This window comes from Toxorhynchites rutilus, chromosome 2 (genome assembly GCF_029784135.1).
Source record: "Toxorhynchites rutilus septentrionalis strain SRP chromosome 2, ASM2978413v1, whole genome shotgun sequence".
Classification (NCBI taxonomy): Eukaryota; Metazoa; Arthropoda; class Insecta; order Diptera; family Culicidae; genus Toxorhynchites; species Toxorhynchites rutilus.
In genome coordinates this window covers 193,900,938-193,920,368 of record NC_073745.1, presented here as the reverse complement: position 1 = coordinate 193,920,368, position 19,431 = coordinate 193,900,938, and the positions used below count along the sequence as shown (strand labels likewise).

The 19,431-nt window shown below is 39.5% G+C and overlaps 2 protein-coding genes and 1 pseudogene across 5 annotated transcripts in view; all 3 read right to left on the bottom strand.

Moving 5' to 3' along the window:
• Positions 1 to 4,380, bottom strand: part of LOC129767297 (myoneurin) — a 28,677-nt gene extending 24,297 nt beyond the window's left edge. Inside the window, exon 1 of one of the 3 annotated variants that reach the window (XM_055768017.1) lies at positions 3,877 to 4,380. In XM_055768017.1, coding sequence (XP_055623992.1) covers positions 3,877 to 3,901 — 25 coding nt within the window. In that variant the 5' untranslated portion in view covers positions 3,902 to 4,380. The remainder of the gene's footprint in view (positions 1 to 3,876) is intronic. The other 2 variants (XM_055768016.1, XM_055768019.1) reach the window with 2 other exon arrangements.
• A 442-nt stretch (positions 4,381 to 4,822) lies between these two features.
• On the bottom strand, positions 4,823 to 6,267 carry LOC129769445 (modifier of mdg4-like). Of its 2 annotated transcripts, none has more exons than XM_055771728.1 (4): positions 6,048 to 6,267; positions 5,897 to 5,993; positions 5,020 to 5,832; positions 4,823 to 4,964 (listed from the first exon to the last, which is right to left on the bottom strand). In XM_055771728.1, exons 2-4 carry the CDS (start codon positions 5,942 to 5,944, stop codon positions 4,872 to 4,874), a joined length of 954 nt encoding a protein of 317 aa, XP_055627703.1. In that variant the 5' UTR covers positions 5,945 to 5,993; positions 6,048 to 6,267; the 3' UTR covers positions 4,823 to 4,871. The 2 variants fall into 2 exon arrangements, with proteins under 2 accessions (XP_055627703.1, XP_055627702.1); XM_055771727.1 differs by having other exon boundaries at positions 6,051 to 6,267.
• Positions 6,268 to 16,273: 10,006 nt separating this feature from the next.
• Positions 16,274 to 17,430, bottom strand: LOC129766559 (uncharacterized; annotated as a pseudogene).
• Between the last annotated feature and the right edge of the window lie 2,001 nt (positions 17,431 to 19,431).

Below are 19,431 nucleotides of genomic sequence, written 5' to 3'. Positions count from 1 at the left end.
TTCAATAGGGCTTCAATTTGGACATCACCTGCGTGTTGGTTCCAGACACTTATTTTTCATTGACGGACCAATCAAGACTTCTTTTGAAGAACACAAAGCTGAGTATACTTATGTCCTTATTATTGGGGACGATATATAAAACCAAATATTGGGTTGGGGAAAAAGAAATGTCGTATTTCTGATCGAAATTTGACGCTTTATTTTACATACTTAAAATTATCCAATTAAAGTCAAATATGCGCCGATTTGTTCGCAAACTTGTTGCCATTTAGAAGGCAACTTCATTATCCCCCCCTTATAAACACCCCCCCCCCCCTTCTTATTTGCAAAAAACTCAGACAGCCGGTTTTTGCAAGCCTCTTTTGAAGCCAACTTAGTATCATCAAGAGCGTTTTGCATGGACCGTAAGAGATGATAATCACTTGGAGCCAGGTCCGGCCTATACGGTGGGTGCAATAGGACATCCCATCCGAGCTCCCGTAACTTCTTACAACATAACTTAAATGCATTTTTATTCAGATGTTTTGCTATTTGAATACATATTTTACAGTTCAAGTGACACAGTCTGGGCTTTACATCTTTGGTTCAGCTTTTGGATTTAAAATCATACTGTTGAGCAAAGGCATACTGTTTTAATTTGGCAGTTGTTCACCATTTTAATGGTATTGTTTGGCTCCCATAGCTTCTGGCGGGTCATCAAAGATGTATGAGGCCGAGTGTTGCCCTGGTGGAAAACAACACCATTCATATTGATCATTTCTGGCCGCTTCTGGTCAATTGCCTGCTTCAAACGGTCAATCTGCTCAAAGTAGAGAACCGAGTTGAGGGTCTGGCCATAGTTGAGCAGCTCATAGTGGATGATTCCCTTCCAATCCCACCAAACACACAGCAAAACCTTCCTGGCCGTCAATCCGGGCTTGGCGATGGTTTGGGCCGGCTCACCGCGCTTCAACCACGACTTTATTCGCTTTAGGTTGTTGTACGTGATCCACTTTTCATCACCAGTCACCATCTTCTTCAAAAATGGGTCGAGTTCGTTCCGTTTCGGCAGTGCATCGCAGGCGTTGATTCGGTCTAAAAGATTTTTTTGCGTCAACTCGTGTGGCTCCCATAGATCCAGTTTGTTTTAGAATTCAATCTTCTGCAAATGGTTCCAAACGGTTTTATGGTCTATACCCAGTTCCTGGCCAATCGAGCGAGTGCTCACATGCCGGTCTACTTCGATGATTTCAACGATTTTATCGGTTTCCACGACGATTGGCCTACCAGTACGGGGTGTATTTTCGACAGCCACCGCACCAGAACGAAATCGACCAACCAACACTGTGCCGTGAGAATCGTTACAGTATCGGGTCCATAAACTACACGAATTTTTTCGGCCGCCTTCGTTGCAGTTTTACCTCGCAGGTAGTAAAAACGTAAAATATGGCGAATTTCTTGCTTGGTGGACTCCATCTTTGACGCGCTATAACTTGAGACTGAAAAGGACAATCACAACACTGTCAAAACGACAATTGTAGCACAGATTGTCGTCTTTAAATAGCCGTATAGTATGACCCGATGCGATAAGTACAACACAAGATATGTTTAAGTGTTGCCATATATTGACAATATACGACATTTCTTTTTCCCCAACCCAATATATGACATATATAACAATTTTGTTCTATTTCCTGCATTATTGCAACATCGTCCACCGGTTATTTGCTACCTTTCGGCTTTCCTCAGATACCGCGGTCGAAATCACATCACAGCATTTGGAGCAATTTGTTTTCCATTTTGTATTCGCCTTTGGGAGGAATACGTTAAACGACATCTAGTGTGTGAGAAGCTATGGAAGTTTAGCGAGATTTTGAGTATGTCCACAACCTTTTTATTTAAAGTTGTCGCAAGTAATCAATTTTGACGTAGGACTACGTCTTTCATTTCTATACCGGGGTGTAAAATCAAAGTTTCGAAACCGAAAGCGTTACGCCGGAGACCGAGATTTTGAGCGTTAATAGCTCCTGAACAACTGAACGAAATGGTATGATAAACACTTCATTCGAAAGATAAAATGTCTACGCGTTATATACTTGTTACTTTTTGATCCAAAAACTTGTTTCAATAGCCTTAAAATTGTTCTCGAAACAGGCTATTGAAATCACCAATCGGTATATAAGCGAGCGCCGCTCGGAAATCCACTCAGTTCTAATTGAACAGCGATTGGAGCATGTTGTCGCTGTTGTGGTGAAGCTCTTCGTTTATCATGAAAGCGCGGATGAACGGTGTCACCAAGAGCCTGTTTGTGCACCTTAGGCCAGAAGGGAATCCATCAGGAGGAGAGTGATGCCACAAACGGTTCCCCGGGAAGACATCGCTACACACACACAAACACGCGCGGAATTCTTTCCGTTTGGATGCCATTCAGCATCGAGAAAGTTCCGGAAAGATCTAATCATTGCTGGAAAATAATCTGCCAGTTCCTCTGGGAATTTAAAAATACATTCAGGTGAAAGAGTTTATTTTAATGTTTTCTATCCATGTAACACTGTGACCAAATATTTTTGAATCAAGTGCTATTAACAGGTGGTTATCGAGTTAGTATTAACCACTGGTGGGCTTCCAGTATCGAGGAAAATGTGGAAATATCTAATCGTTGCTGGAAAATAATCTGCCAGTTCCCCTTGGAATTGAAAATTACATTCAAGCGAAAGAGCTTATTTTAATGTTTTCTATCCATAAAATATCCATATAATACATTTGGTTTTGTGATTTGTCAATCAAGTGCAGTTAGCAGGAAAGCTTCTGAAGATTATTCTTCAGAACAAGGTTTTTCGTATCCTATATTGGATGCATAAAACCTTGTGCCTCCAACGTAACGCTCTCGTTTTCGAAGTCCCCCAAATATTCATTTATTCATTCATTCAGAGTGGATTTTGTTTCAACTTCAAACAAATGATCTCTGAATCAACGATAGTCCTACGTCACCCTTGCGGTTATACCACCTATATAACCCACTTCCTGTTTTTTTCATCAGTCACACTCGGCTTTAGAAATGGATAGATTTCGTTGTGATTCAGCATCAATTTGCAAATAGAAATTCGGTCCATGGGTGCAACTCGTGTAGTACTTATTCTACGAATCTCTCTTCGTATTCAGCCTTATTCGAGTGGTTCCAAACGATGTAATGTTTAAAATGTAATGTAATGATCCTGGAAAATAGAAACAGCTCTAACATGCTTTGAGGTGCATCAAAAACACCTAAGCGGGATCGACGACACAAAAATTGCTCGTTACAGTATAGGGACCATAAACATCATTCACAATTTCAGCCGTCTGGCTTGCATTTCCGCCTTTATCGAAACAAAAATCCAAAATCTATTCAGTTCCCTCTTCCAGTAACCTAAAACTGAATGGAACGCAACAAAATACAGCAAAACATTTTTCTTGTGCCAAACTTTACTTTTCCAATAAGCATAAATCTAAAACTGTTAGATCGATATTTTACGGTATATTGATCACTACAGAAAAAAAATCACCGGAAAGAATTATGGACTTCATTCTCCCCAACTTCATAATATTCCGGATGTATTTCTGAAAACGATATTTATTTACACTCATTTACACGAGAGGACCAGTTTATCTGACTTTATAATAAAATCGTATTTTGATAGCTCTTGTTTTTTCACAATTTTGCCGATACACAAATGGATCGAAAAATCAATATCAAACAGACAAAGCATGTTCCGTCGCAATCGAAAATACCTCTACTGCAGCCCAGCACGAGTAAATGAGAACGCTTAATCAATATCCGAATAAAAATTTATTTAACCCTTCGTTTTAATACACTGCAATAACTAATTAATGTCAAAAGTAAAAATTTCAAATACTTACTTATACGCCGCTTGCAGAGATCCATGTTTGACGGTGATAATCCGATCTAATTGATATTCAAATTCTACCTGTTCTCATTTGCTTGCAATCAACCCAAGGCATCGATACTAATCGCCACCACGTACTTCTCACCCGCGAAAGAAAAAAGGACCACGAATTTTCCACCAACAAACCAATGACACGGGATTGCTGCTATCCTATCCACCAAACCCAAAAGTTCCACAAACAGCCTTTGATTCACCAATCAATAAATCGATTTACAATAATGCGATGGTACAGTACAGGTTGACCATGTGTAAATATTTGTGGAATTTGTGAACATTCACTAATTACAGTATAATCTGTTACTTTTTGGAATGAAATGCAACCGCAGTCCTGCATACACAAATTCCAAACGTTTGTTTTTTTTTTAGCAAACCAAGAACTGCATGTCGAGACAACAGTAATCACTGCGTGTTTGTTCCAGCTACGACGCACTTGGAATGAGAATAGATCAATAGTTCCAGTCTGAAAGATTTTCAATCAAGTGTTGTTGCCTGACGCCCACCTCCCAAAAAAGCAAAAAAAAAAAAAGGAAATGCTTCTATAGCACGTATGGAGAAACGGGAGGAAAACAAAATTGGTGAAAATTTAAGAGAAAGCAAAACAAAGAGAATAACTGAGAGGTTACCCCATTCGTTACTCTCTGTTTACGTCTATCCATGAAGGGTTCTCTCAGCAAACTAGGAGAGAAAGAGTGTGCTCTTTCTGAAAAGACTATAGCACCAGAAATCCCGCCAAAATTGTTCACAGTAGATGTACTTTCCATATTGTAACCGATATTATCAAACACTCTTATAATCTTACTTTTTGTATGAATCAAGGTTTGAAATTGCTTCGAAAAAGATTTAATCAAGTAGGAGCATCGAATGTCATCGACTAAATAATTTATATACGTTTCGTTGGCTTGTTTTAATTATTCATTCTGGTTTACACAACAATACAATTACATGTTCTTACAGTTTATGTCGGTTCCGAACATGCTCCATCCAAGTATGCGTTGATTTAAATGATAAATTGCAAACACCACATATTAAAGTAGACGTTGTCTGAAATGAAAGAAAAGTTTTGACACAAACAATTTAAATTTTGAACGATATTTACCTCATCTTGCTTCCGTTTTTTTGACGCAGGCTTCGTCTTCCTGTGAGCATCCTGCATATGGCGCTTCCATTCATCGTTGGCGAAAAAGAACCTCGAACACACCCGACAGCAGTAAACCGATACGATATCACCACCCTTGCTGATTGATAACATCTTCGGCTGATGCAAACTGTCTTCTTCGTGGCTCTCTTCTTCAGAAAGTACTTCATTTTTCACCTCAATTACTTCTAATTGAGAAGAAGCATCATCTGGAAAATCCACTGCCAGAGGATCTTCAGAAAGTCCTGCATTTAAAACCATAGGGCTGGTAGAATCCCCGGTGGAGCGGCGAGCTGGGGTCACGGAATCAATAGGTTCACTCGAGTGCACTAAGTCCCATCCGGTTCGCGCGGAACGATTGCGCTTCTGCGGTAGTGTACTCGTATGTGCAAGTGAATTTGTCATTCTGCTGATTACGGGGTCTCTTGCTTGAACAGGAATCGATTTCCGTTTTTCAACTGCTGTTCCGTTTGCTGCATCACGAGTTGTTTCAAAAGTTGGTGCATTTATGGCGTCTGGAGTACGAATTTTAACAGATGCTGTAGTAACTATAGGGCACTGTTTCGGTTTTCGATTTCTGCTTGAGGAAAGCCCTCTAATTCCCAATATCTTTCCAGCTTTAAATAAATCAGGAAGCATGATCTCTTTAACATCAGTCTCACCAGTATACATGTAATTCAGAAGATATTTCATTGTGTTTGCTGTGACCTCCAGTGGAAGTACAATCAAGTAATTGCCAGATGATGGAAGCTTATCGAAGATATCTGAAAAATACTAAAAAAAAAGAAGATAGAATCTAATTGACTGCGTTTTTGAAACAAGGGTAAACAATACACACCGCGCTAGAGTTTGCCAACACGAATCTGTGTGCATTTAGCAATTGCATTGCAGAACCTTGCCGAGCACAGAGTGTTACATCGGAGAATTTTCCACACCTAAAATCACATTTCAATATGCTCAATATTGATATCATGCTCAATGTAATACACTACCTGTACAAATCATTTATAGAACATCCCATATGCTGTTGGTATGAAAGCCACTTCAGATTTAGCCTTCTCTCACTCTCATCGTCCGCTGTATAAACTTTTGAATTAGTTTGCATATCGATTCTAGTTACCATATTTTATTGAAGCTAGAAAATATTTATATCATATTATTCAGGGGAATACGTCGGTTCAAATAATAAACAACACAAAAACATAACATTTTTGTTGCCAGTTGACATCACTTCTCGGATGCCAAAATTAAAGAAAATTTCTAATTTTGAGCAAATTTTGCTTTGCGTTGTGCGTCGCGACGCGTTGATAATGGATAATGCAATTGAATTCCAATGAAGGTGTGCACCAAGATGCATCGTATCACTTGCATCAGTTAGGTAGAAAAAAAGAACATAATTTAGAATTCCAGCTTTAATCCAGTGTAGACTTTGGTTATATTTTATAGAGATACCAGCTGACCCGGCAAACGTTATTTTGCCAGAAAAATTATTTCTAGTGGATATGTTGGTTGTTAAATAAAAAATAACTAATGTATTGTAAGCGTGTTTCAACGTTTTAACGATCTACATATACGTGAAACGTTCGATACTCTTGTGTTTGACATATCGAGGAATAGAGCGCCAAGTCGATGACGATTGAAAAAAAAACACAATCCATTCTTTGTATTCCATTCCCTATGTATTTCATTAACGAATTTGAAGTGGAAAAAGGAATATATTTTTGTCGTAAAGTAGACAAATTAAATGAAGAATATCAATATAAATTTCGGGGGTCTCGTAGCCACTTGGTTACGCGTTCGCTTACTAAGCGATCGATCGTGAGTTCAAACTCAGGGCCCTCAATTTGACCATCTTTGTGTTATTATAGAATAACTACGTCCACGCAACCATCATCAGCGATGGAGATCGATCCACGGTCGAAATAAGATCGATTCATCCATACAACTGCTCTGCTCTGCAAGAAACATCGGGCTGCTGTTCTATAAATAACCCAACGATGATCAATATCAACTGTCTCCGCTGTCCGGTCTGCTGAGCAATGGAAGAACAGATAGAATACCCTTACGCCTAAATGGCTACTACAGTGTAATTTACCATAATGTAATGGAACAGAAAACCTAACGCCTAAATGGCTACTACTACTAATGTGTAATTTACAACTTATAGGAATATTAACATATGTACATGTACACGATAAAAAACCCGCCTCTGTTACAGATAAAATTCTAATGAGCCTAATAAATAATTAAATGGGATAAAAAAAATATAAATTTCGTTGTTGCAAATGTATTTGTAGCTCTTAATCGAACCACAGAACTCAACATTAATATGAGCATTGAATGTTTTGCTCAGCTAAGGCGAATATGGCATTGCCGAACGATTTTCCATGTCAATTTCTGCGTTGTTAATTTTTATGAATGATTATCTGTCTCTATCAGTTTTAGTCGTTGATATATTGGACATGCATTGTACATTTTCCATCTACCATGCAGGGCTTTAAAAGTTTTAGATTACCACTCGGTCATGAACCATGTTTGTGGTAACAATATCGATTAATCACGTGACCTGACCTGAAAGCAATTTTATGTTGTTGAAATTTGAATGAAAATTTTTATTCGATGTTGTTTCAATAGACATAGTCCTGACCCTAACTTAACTATTTATCTATTGATCTTCTTGCATTTCAACCAAAATATCATTCAGAATATAAAATAATTATCAGAGACTATTCTCGTTCTAGATATATGCAAAGAATGTATCATTCTGCTATACAGAACACACAACCCAGCAAACATTAAATCGCATAACAAGCGTATATATAACATCATATGCCCTAAAATTTGGTTGGCATATAATGCGCCTAACTGGCATATGCATGCAAAAGTGGAGGCCATATACATACATGGCAAATGCTTACCGAATTTTTTTGGATGAATATGCAACTTTGACCGGCTATAATAGCGATTATGTTGGAATTGAATTGCGATCTAATATGAATATATTCATGAATTGTCAAAGCACAAAATACGACTTTTGCCATACTCATATACGATTTATTACAGACACAGAAAAAAAACAAATGGCGCAAAATATTTTCGTGAAATGTTTATTATAACCTCACGAATCGCCATTTTTATATATGAGTATTTATGTTCGTACAAATAATAATTGATTGATTAACTTATGTTGGGAGTGAAATATGAATGTTTAAAATGACACAGATTGATATTTGGTGAAAACTGCTCTGATGTGGGTTCGAACTCCGGTCGTCTGTGTTGTGATTGCAACTACTGTGCCACCTATTTCTCGATACACCTTGGCTCTTCGTGCTGTCATGTTGGTCATGTTGGTTGAACGGGTTGAACGCCCTGTGTGAAGAGGAAGCAAAACGGTGGACGACACCATTTTTCATTCGTGTTTATTTATTCAAAGTGTGAACATCGTTCGAATAAAGATTATTTGTTTGTTGTGATTAGATTTAAACTTGGCCTTTCAAGATTTAAACTGTTATTTCAAGCTGAAAATAACAGTCCAATAGGTTATGGGCCCAGTTGATTGCGGAAAGGTTCAAGTTTTGCAGTTCGTCGTCGCGAAAAAGTGTTTATCGTGAGATTGCGTGTCAAGAGTGAACGTGTCCGTGCGGGTCGAAAACAAGATGGCGGAAACACACGTTTCAATTGAGAAGCTGAGTGACCAGAACTACACCATTTGGAAGTTTAAGATGCAGCTTCTGTTATCACGTGAGAAAGTATTCAAAGTTGTGTCCGATCCAAAACCCGAGAACGCTGATGCTACGTGGTTTGCGAACGACGAGAAGGCGAGGGCGCTGATTGGTCTGGCATTGGACGATAGCCAGTTAATTCACGTGATGCAGACACATACGTCGAAGGAGATGTGGGATGCCCTCAAAGGTTACCATGAGCGGTCATCTCTTTCGAGCAAAATCCACATCATGCGCCAGATGTTTGCTACCCGGTTGCCGGAGGCTGGTGACATTGGAGAACACCTGAAACAGCTTACGTCATTGCGGCTTCGTTTGATTGCACTTGGTGAAGAGATGAAGGATCCATCGTTTGTGGCCTTGATGCTATCCAGCTTGCCTAAATCGTATGACGGTTTGATAGTGGCACTGGAGAGTAAGCCTGATGAGGACCTTACGGTTGACTTCGTTAAAGGGAAACTTTTGGATGAAGGTCGACGTCGAGCACAAGATAGTGTGAAATCGGAGAAAGCATTGGTGTCCAGTGGTGCTAGTGACAATCGATTTAAAAGTGACAAGAAAAGTGGCAAGAAGAAAGAAAAAGTTTGTCATTACTGTGGGAAAGAAGGCCGTTTTCGGCGGGACTGCAGAAAATTGATAGCGGACAGGAAAGAAAGGCCTGGTGAAAAGGCGAACGTGGCCGTAGAGGCTGAAGAAACAGTGGATCTGTGTTTGTTTGTTGGGAAAGCTGAAGACGCTGGGTTGTGGTATTTCGACTCAGGTGCTACTTCCCACATCACAAACGACGCGTCTATCCTGAAGAACCTGGACAAATCGAAACAGACAGGAATCTCGCTGGCTGACGGTCAGTGCATTAAGTAACTTGGCGTAGGTAGCAGCAAACTTGTGTCCGTGAACGGAAAGGGTGGCCGGATGAACGTTTCACTGGACAACGTGTACCACGTACCATCGCTTGCAACAAACCTGCTTTCTGTAAGTAGAATTACCGATTTGGGGTTTCAGGCTTTGTTTGAGAAGAACGAGTGCAGAGTCCTGAAAGGCGAAAATGTGCGTCTGGTAGGCCAACGTAAGAGCGGCCTATATCATCTGACGCAGTTTCAAGAGCATGCCAAGTTAGCAGATTTTAATCACAGAGGTTGTGTATACATCTGTGGCATCGTCGTCTTGGGCACCGTGATACGGAGGCATTGTTAAAGATTGTTCGGAACGATTTGGGACACGGTTTGAAAGTTGATCGATGCGACGTAAAATCTGTTTGCGGCCCCTGTTGTGAAGGCAAGTTGAGCCGTGAATCGTTTCCGAAAGTGTCATCGTCGAGGGCTACTGCCGTTGGAGATTTGGTGCACACCGATTTGGGAGGTCCGATGGAGGTGTTTCTGCTTCAAAAGAAATCGGAGGCTGAAGATAAGATTCGAGAATATTGTGCACTGATGCATACCCAGTTTGGACGTTATCCGAAAGTAATACGATCGGATGGCGGTGGAGAGTTTGGCAGTCAGTCTCTCCTACAATAGTTGACGGATCGTGGAATCGTGCACCAACGAACTGCACCGTATTCCCCACAGCAAAATGGGGTAGCTGAGCGCAAAAATCGGTACCTTGTTGAGATGATGCGGTGTTTGTTGGCAGATTCGCAAATGGATAAGCTGTTCTGGGGGAAGGCGATTTCGACTGCGAACTATCTGCAGAATCGCTTGCCTACATCTTCAGTGGAATCTACACCGTACGAGCTGTGGTATAGGAAGAAACCTTCGTACGGATATCTTCGTGTGTTTGGATCGGAAGCCTATGTGCATGTTCCATAGGAGAAGCGTCGGAAGCTTGATAAATATTCCGATAAACTAGTGTTCGTTGGTTACGCCGAGGGGCAGAAGGCCTATCGCTTCGTGAACCTGGAAACGAAAGGAATAACTATAAGCAGGGACGCAAAGTTTTTGGAACAACGTGATGATGATATTTCCAAGAAGGAGCCTTCGAAGACAGGAGGAGTAGTAGTGGTGTCACTTGAGCCTACTCCATATCCAGATGAAGCAAACGCAGATGTAAGCGATGCCGGTACTAATAATTCTAATGGAAGTGAACCCGATCTTGATGAGTCGAATTACGATAGTGCGACCGATGATGAGCCGTCGTTTCGAGGTTTTCCCATGAATGAAACAGCTCGTAGATCGTCACGTCCGAGCAAGGGAATTGCGCCTGTCCGATTGATTGAGGAGGCATACGCAACGGGTACTATGCAAAGGGAAGTTGAACCCGGAAATCTGAAGGAAGCGTTAAGCTGTGAAGAAAATGCAAAATGGAGAGCAGCAATGTCGAGTGAGTTGAAATCGCACGCGGAAAATGGAACCTGGGAGTTGGTGGAATAACCTGCCGGACGGAAAGTAGTTGGTTGCCGCTGGGTCTTCAAATTCAAAAGCGGAACTAAGCTGGAGCAAGTTTTGTTTATGCGGCAACCACCTGGATACGAGGTAAAAGGCAAGGAGCACTTGGTTTGTCGCTTGAAAAAGAGCATCTATGGACTCAAACAAACGCGCATTGCTGGAATCAAAAACTGCACAGTGTTTTGGTGAATATGGGTTTTCAGCAGAGTAGTGCTGATCCGTGTCTGTACCAGAAGTTGGAAGATGGTAAGAGAGTTTTCCTGTTGGTGTATGTGGACGATATAGCTGTTGCTGGTGAAGATGAGGAAAAAATCAACGCAGTGTACCAATCGTTGGAGAAGAATTTTGAGGTCACCGATCTGGGACATTTGAGTTATTTTCTTGGTCTAGAAATTGAACGACAGAACGGTGACTACAGTGTGAGCCTCGAAGGCTATATTGATAAATTGATAGACAAGTTTGGTTTGAAGGACGCAAAAGTTGCTAAGACGCCAATGGACGAAGGTTTTTTAAAAGTGGAGGATAGAAGCGCTGTTTTCAATGACGAAACCAAATACAGAAGTCTCGTTGGTGGTCTTCTGTATATCGCGTTGTGTGCGAGACCGGACATAGCTGTTAGTACAGCGATACTTGGCCGTAATGTGAGTGCTCCGACAGAGGCTTGTTGGGTAGCGGCAAAGCGAGTGGTTCGCTATTTGAAAGCAACAAAGCATTGGAAATTAGTTTACAGCAAAACTGGAGGTGGACTGATGGGCTTTGTTGACGCTGATTGGGCAAGCGACGCAATGACGAGGAAATCAACAACCGGATATGCGTTCTTCTATGCTGGTGCGGTTGTTTCATGGGCCAGTCGTAAACAGACGTGTGTTACTTTGTCTTCCATGGAGTCAGAGTATGTAGCTCTCAGCGAGGCTATGCAAGAGTTGGTCTTGCTGCAAGGGTTAATGAAGGAGATGGGGGCACCCGTTGATGATCCCATAACGGTCATGGAAGACAACCAGAGCTGTATAAGTTTCGTGAACTCCGAAAGGATCAACCGTCGGTCTAAACACATTGAGACAAGAGAGCGTTTCGTTAAGCAGCTGTGTGAGCAGGGTCTCCTCAAGTTGGAGTACTGTCCAACTGAGCACATGGTAGCGGACGTGTTAACCAAGCCTTTGGGAACAACGAAGCAACGTAGGTTCTCAAGTATGTTGGGCCTGTCATCAAATGTTGGCACTACACGTTGAGGAGGAGTGTTGTGATTGCAACTACTGTGCCACCTATTTCTCGATACACCTTGGCTCTTCGTGCTGTCATGTTGGTCATGTTGGTTAAACGGGTGGCAGCCCTGTGTGAAGAGGAAGCAAAACGGTGGACGACACCATTTTTCATTCGTGTTTATTTATTCAAAGTGTGAACATCATTCGAATAAAGATTATTTGTTTGTTGTGATTAGATTTAAACTTGGCCTTTCAATTCCGCTGGAAATAACAGTCCAATAGTCTGGATTATCATCCACCAGCTATCTCGCGCGGCTATCTGAAATTTAATTCAACAGCAGTTAAAACTTTCGAGTGCATCAGCATTTCATTGACATTTCAATATGATGTAATATGTTCTTAATTAGGATCTAATATGATTACTGTTTCATGATTTTCTTCAGCATGCAACACGATTTACTACAGTACTGAATCGATTTAAATTATACGCTTATACGACACATAAACTGCATCAGCGTAATATACGCATATGATGCGGATTAAATATATTTTACGACAATATACATCATAAAATTGATGTTTCTTATACCGAATTGCGACTTAATTTGATAATGGTATATAAAGTCGAGTTTTTACATTTTATGCAATTTCAAATATACACGATACATACCTTGATTGATATTATATGCAATTCTGATTTATTCGGATTTCTTGTAAGACTTGGCACGTGCAAAATTATACGATTTAATGTTTGCTGGGTTTGCATCAGTAATTTTATATCGAATAATGAAAAATCAATGTATGAATACATCGAATAATTATCAAAGTAATCACGATTAATGAAAAAGGGAACCATTTTTTCAGAAAACACAGTGCAAAATTTGTTTAACCGTCATGGTGTTTCGTCGAAATTCATCGAATATGCTAAATCATTTACGGTTGAAGCATGAAAATGATTCCTTGGTGGTGGAGGAAACTTAGAAGAAGAATTCAGAGTGCCAAGGAAAATATACCATACTAGTGGTCAATGATTCTAGAAACATACTTCTTTAGAACTAGTAATTATAGGGACCAAGCAGAAATATTCAAACAAATCAGCTATTTCAACAACATTCGAAGAACAGATCATTTTGAACAGCAAACATTTTATGTTGGTGCAATAAAAATGCAGGTCGGACTCGATTATATACAGACTCGATAATATGTGATTCGATTATATACAATTTTGGACTCGGTTATATACAGTTTGGAAAAAAATTTCAAGAAGAAAAGTAACCTTTTAACGATAAGGTGAAATTTAAGTAGCTATTACATGTATTACATGTAGTGGGGTAAAAATCGTAATTTTTGAGTTTTCATCATTTATATTGTTATATCGTTATTGCAGCCAAATTAAAAAGGTAGAAGTTGGGTGTCAAAGAATAAATTTTAGTGCGGTTAGAGAACTTTAATTCAATTGATAGAAATGATCTAGTTTAATATTAATTTTCAGGATAAAATTAATAATAACACATTAAAAATTATTAACTTTCAAGTTAAAATGTTATTAAAATCCACTAATTTAGATGTTCCACTACTATAAAATGAAGGCAACAGAATCGTCTTCCGTAGCGTAGTTTTTAAAGTAGAGCCAGTTTGAGGGAACAAAGTCTGAAACAAAAAAAAAGTTCTATAACTATTTCATTGTTGAAATTCGAACATATGCGTAGAAGGATTTTTTTTCATCAAATATGATCGTCTATTACCTCCTGAGAGAATCTGGATAAATTAATTTTTTTTCTGAAAGAAAAAAAGGTGTTTTCTGACATTAAGAGGACGAATCAAAAATTAAATTCCTCTTTTATATTCAAAAAATTAAAAAAAACATGCAAAAAAAACCATCAAAAAATTTTTTTGGACTCGATTATATACCGGATTCAATTATATACAGTGAAAGGAAATCAGAAACTGTATATAATCGACCGCCCTATATTGTGCATCATTTTCATGGTGTGCTCTTTTCTCAATCGTCCTCAAAAAATCATGAAAGCGTAAATTTATCAATATACTGAGATACCATTTTTTTCAAAAAGCATTATATTGCGCCATGTTTATTTCCAAATTATATTTGATGTAACTTTCGAAATTATGACAGCATATTTTTTTTTATCATAAATGTCTGTTCGTTTTGATTACAAGAAATAAATATTCGCTCGATTAATCGAATACTGAAAGATAATTATTCGAATGAATTGAATATATAAAAATGACCCCACGATTAATCGACAATCGAATAAACGAAAAAATTAGACATCTCTATTTGCAGTCAAATCCCTTCCCACAATCCTCTGTATATTCATACCGTTTCCCCTCGCGCACTTATTGACGACACGGTCACACCTTTATTCCACACGACTTGGTATATATAGAGGCGCCTTGACGCCGTCAACGCGGATAGTAACGCGGATGCGGATGCCCTTCAAGATGTCTCTCTAAAATTTGTTCTTTGACACCCAACTTCTACCTTTTTAAATTGGCTGCAATAACTGGTGAAAACTCAAGCAAAACCTTCAAAAATGACGATTTTTACCCCACTGTACATGTAATAGCCACTTAAATTTCACCTTATCGTTAAAAGGTTACCTTTCTTCTTGAAATAAGTCATACTTAAAATATAAAAAAATATTTCTTTCCAAACTGTATATAATCGAGTCACATATTATCGAGTCTGTATATAATCGAGTCCGACCTGCATTTTAATTGCACCTACATAAATTTTTTGCTGTTCAAAATGATCTGTTCTTCGAATGTTGTTGAAATAGTTGTTGATTTGGACACGGTCACACCTTTAGTTCATACATCTTGCCGTATTGTATCTATCGTAGATGCCCTTATACCAGGGACAGACATACAGCTGTACTTGCGTTGTACGTGTACAGCGTTGTACAGGTACCCAAGACGGGTCTATGGTACTAGGTGAGGCCGTTTCGTCACTAAGTTGGTTACGGGAGCAGTGTATGAAAACAGCACGGAAGAAAGTAGAAGGGGAATTATTTGCTTGTAGCGTGAAAGAGACAGACTGATCACGAGCGACCTTCGGCAATAGCGTATTGTGTTTTGTTTACAAACAAAACACAGTAGACTTCCAAGATGGCTGAAGCGTGGTTTTAGCAAGTTGGCCAACCTTAGTATATACTTCTGTGTGTTTCATAAATATATCTTTCTTTGGGAATCACCCAGCGTATCTATTTTAACGGAGAAACGTCTTACCTCGTGCTCGTTGATGATGAAAGTGAAGTCCAGGGCCAATAATTACTAAGCAAAGGTTTATGCGGTGTCGATGTCTTTCACACCGCTGTCATGACGTCACAGCTAAGCGTTCACCCTACGTGTCATATGTTTGAGAGAACACATAGTTAAATCGGTCGTTCTATCATTGTGTATCACACATCTTCCCTCTTCTTAAAAAAAAAGCGTAGAATTGTACACGCTGATAATAGTAATCTTTTCGTTTGTACAACTAACTTGATTGATAATTACGCAATATTTCAGAAAATAACCTTCAACGTGCGACCAAACAATCCTCTATTCATGCTAACTTGATTTTCCACACACTGATGTTGCATCGGGTACCCACCTTTGCAATGTTGTACTTGCATTGGGAGCAATATCGAAAAATGCTGCTGTCGATTCTCCTGTAGTAAATCGATGCGAAATGGAATGCAAAATAAAAGAATAACCGGATGAAAACAAAATTAATTGATAAACAAGACACTTTGACGAAAAACCGGAGAATCTTAGAAGGTAAATAAAGAAACACGGTAGATTCATTCAGTGGAAGGCCATTTTTCCTTTTGTTTTTACCCGTATCACTGTAGTGTGGGTTACCATTAGGCAAAATAAACATAAGGACATTATACCTGCCTATGTTTCAGTGGCCCTGATATTGGAATTCCTATCGTTTCGCGAATGCCTGTGTGATTACCTTATGGTTTTGCAAACTATCTGGTTCCTCGACGTCTGGTTTGAAGCGTCTCCGAAAATAATGACCCCAGGTTTTCAGGGACAAGTTTGTGCATACCCTTGATGATACAATACCGAACACGAACAGACAAATTAAAAGTATTGGGAGGATAACGACACTCGATCGATGCTGGAATCTTGCACGCACTTGTCTGTGTATGTCGATGATATTCCGCAAAGAATGTAATCCCTCAATGTCATTTACCAGCACTTGCCTTTTTTGAACTCGGGCAAAAAACAGAAAATTGTTGCCTGGAGGAACAAGAATGTAAACATGGAACAGATTCCCATCCGAAAGATTTTCGCAGGAAATTTTCAACTTAATTATCGTCAACAAGACTCGTACACAAAAAGTATTCGCCAATAATATATGCAATATTATCTTATCTAAAGATCTCTAAGGATCTGGAAGAAACCCTCTTATGGGACGATTTGCATAATCCACGAAACAAGTCTCAACAACGTGATTTCCTTCACTCAGAACCAGAGGCAAGAACCACACAATTGAAAGGATATACGATTATTCCTTAGTGATTCGATCATGGATTTTTTTGGTCGCCTTGAAGTTCATGTGCCACACGTAGGTGCAGGTGGCGAACCAAATCATTGCAACGATGAGAAATGTTGCGTGAACTGTGCTAGCCAAAGATCGTTAACGCAGAATATTTGTTCGCATTGTGCCAATCAACGACGAAAAAAAGCAAAGGTGAACATATTGAATTGCTTTTCCCCAGGTGACGAGTTAATGAATCTGACGATGCTCGTAATCGGTGTACAGTGGATCCTTGCAATGCAATCCACAGATCATGTTGCGTTGAATTTCATCACTTTCCAACCTTTTTTACACTTGGAGGGATGCAACGTTTCGTTATATTTTTTAGATACTCGGTTTAATAACTCGTGTTATTCAACAATCGACATGGTTTCAGTGTTATCTTGCACATTTCAAGTAAAGGCAAATATACAATATCTTCTCCGTTGATCGTCTCACATTTAGGGATGAACACCGCACAAAGAAAAGGCAATATAACTGCCACTAACATACGGGAGCATGTCGCAAGGAATTGTACTGGCACAGTTTATCATGTGGTAGTTCTTGACTAAATGAATCTGTGAGATCTAGACTAAGTATTCTTAGACACTGCGGAACATTGATCCAATATGGGCGTTCTGTAACGCTAGAAGGATGGTCGCAACGACATTTGAGTCTGTTTGAATTTTGGGCATTTTACTCTGCGGACATCCCGTTCCGCTCAAACACAGAGTTTTTTGCACTACGAGCAATTTGCGAACATCCCGTTCCGCCAAAATACTGAGGACACTCCTTTTGAAGTTTCATCACAATGCAAATCTGCGGACATCCCGTTCCGTCACATCACTGCGGACATCCCGTTCCGCCTTCACTGCGGACATCCCGTTCCGCCTTCACTGCGGACATCCCGTTCCGCCACTACTCTACACACTCCATTCGGCCAAATCACTGCGGACATCCCGTTCCGCTGAAACCTGTCTGTCTGATCGCGGACATCCTGTTCCGCTTCAACACTTTTAGTATTACGTTGAAAGGAATTGACATAAACTAAATTCTTCGAATAGCTGGGTGATTCCCTTTTCACAATTTTTTTATTTATTGAAACCTTGACCATAAATTATCAGGTTCCAGGATTTTAAATGTTGCTTTATTAAGCAACTCCTGGCAGGATCGCCAATGTGTGTTTCATAAATATATCTTTCTTTGGGAATCACCCAGCGTATCTATTTTAACGGAGAAACGTCTTACCTCGTGCTCGTTGATGATGAAAGTGAAGTCCAGGGCCAATAATTACTAAGCAAAGGTTTATGCGGTGTCGATGTCTTTCACACCGCTGTCATGACGTCACAGCTAAGCGTTCACCCTACGTGTCATATGTTTGAGAGAACACATAGTTAAATCGGTCGTTCTATCATTGTGTATCACACAACTTCTAGGCGCCTTGCAGGTACCATCGTACCATGACAGACATACTTTGGTTGTACATTGTGCCGTATGTCAAACTGACAATCAGATATTTTTCCAATTTCCACCACATATTTCAATGAAAAAGGTTTTTATTTAGTGTCTAAACTATCAAACACAACAAACAAGTTTCCAATCTGAGTTATTAACTTAAGGGAAAGTCAATGGAAAGAACGTTTATCAAGTGATTTGATTCTGCTTGTTCATGCTACCCACCACTAACCTTCTATGGCGCTGTGCACAGTACAACTGTAGCCATTTACAGCGGTAATACCATGGACAGACATACAGCTGTACTAGCGTTGTACGAGTACAGCCTTGTACAGGTACCACGGTAGCATGACACACATACTTTGGTTCTACATTTTACCGCATGTCAAACTGACAATCGCAAATTTGACCAACTTTTACCACATATTTCAATGAAAAATGTTTTAATTTGCCGTCTAAACTATCACACACAACAAACAAGCTTCCAATCTGAGTTCTTAACTCAAGAGAAAGCCAATGAAAGGAGTGTTTACCAAGTGTTTTGATTCGGTTTGTTCATGCTACCCACCACTAACCGTCTATGGCGCTGCGCACAGTACAGCTGTAACTATGTACAACGGTGAAACAGGTCGGTACAGATACAGCGATTGTACCGAGTTGCTTGCATGGTTTTAGCGCTGTACATGGTGACAGACATACTGTTGCGCAAGCAACTGAATAGAAAGCATATTTTCCGATTTTATAACACCTTTTATTTTCAGGATGTTATTAAATTCCTGTTAAAGGAAATAGAGTACAATTCGTATTTAAGTTTAATATTGTAGTGCATGTATTCTTAATGTAATATAATCATGTAAATATTGTAACGATATATGTTTTTATATGTGGTACAAATCATGTTTGTGTTGCAAATTTATGTGTACTTACGTTTAGTGTTTGCTTTTAATCTGTAGTAATTCTATCCGTAGTTGCACAAATAATTTGTAATTTTAGCGTGGCAATCGTAATCTGTGATGGGACGTTTTTTAGGGTTAGGTGTTGTAAGTGTTCTCAAACTTCTCTGTTTACCTGTATTCTGT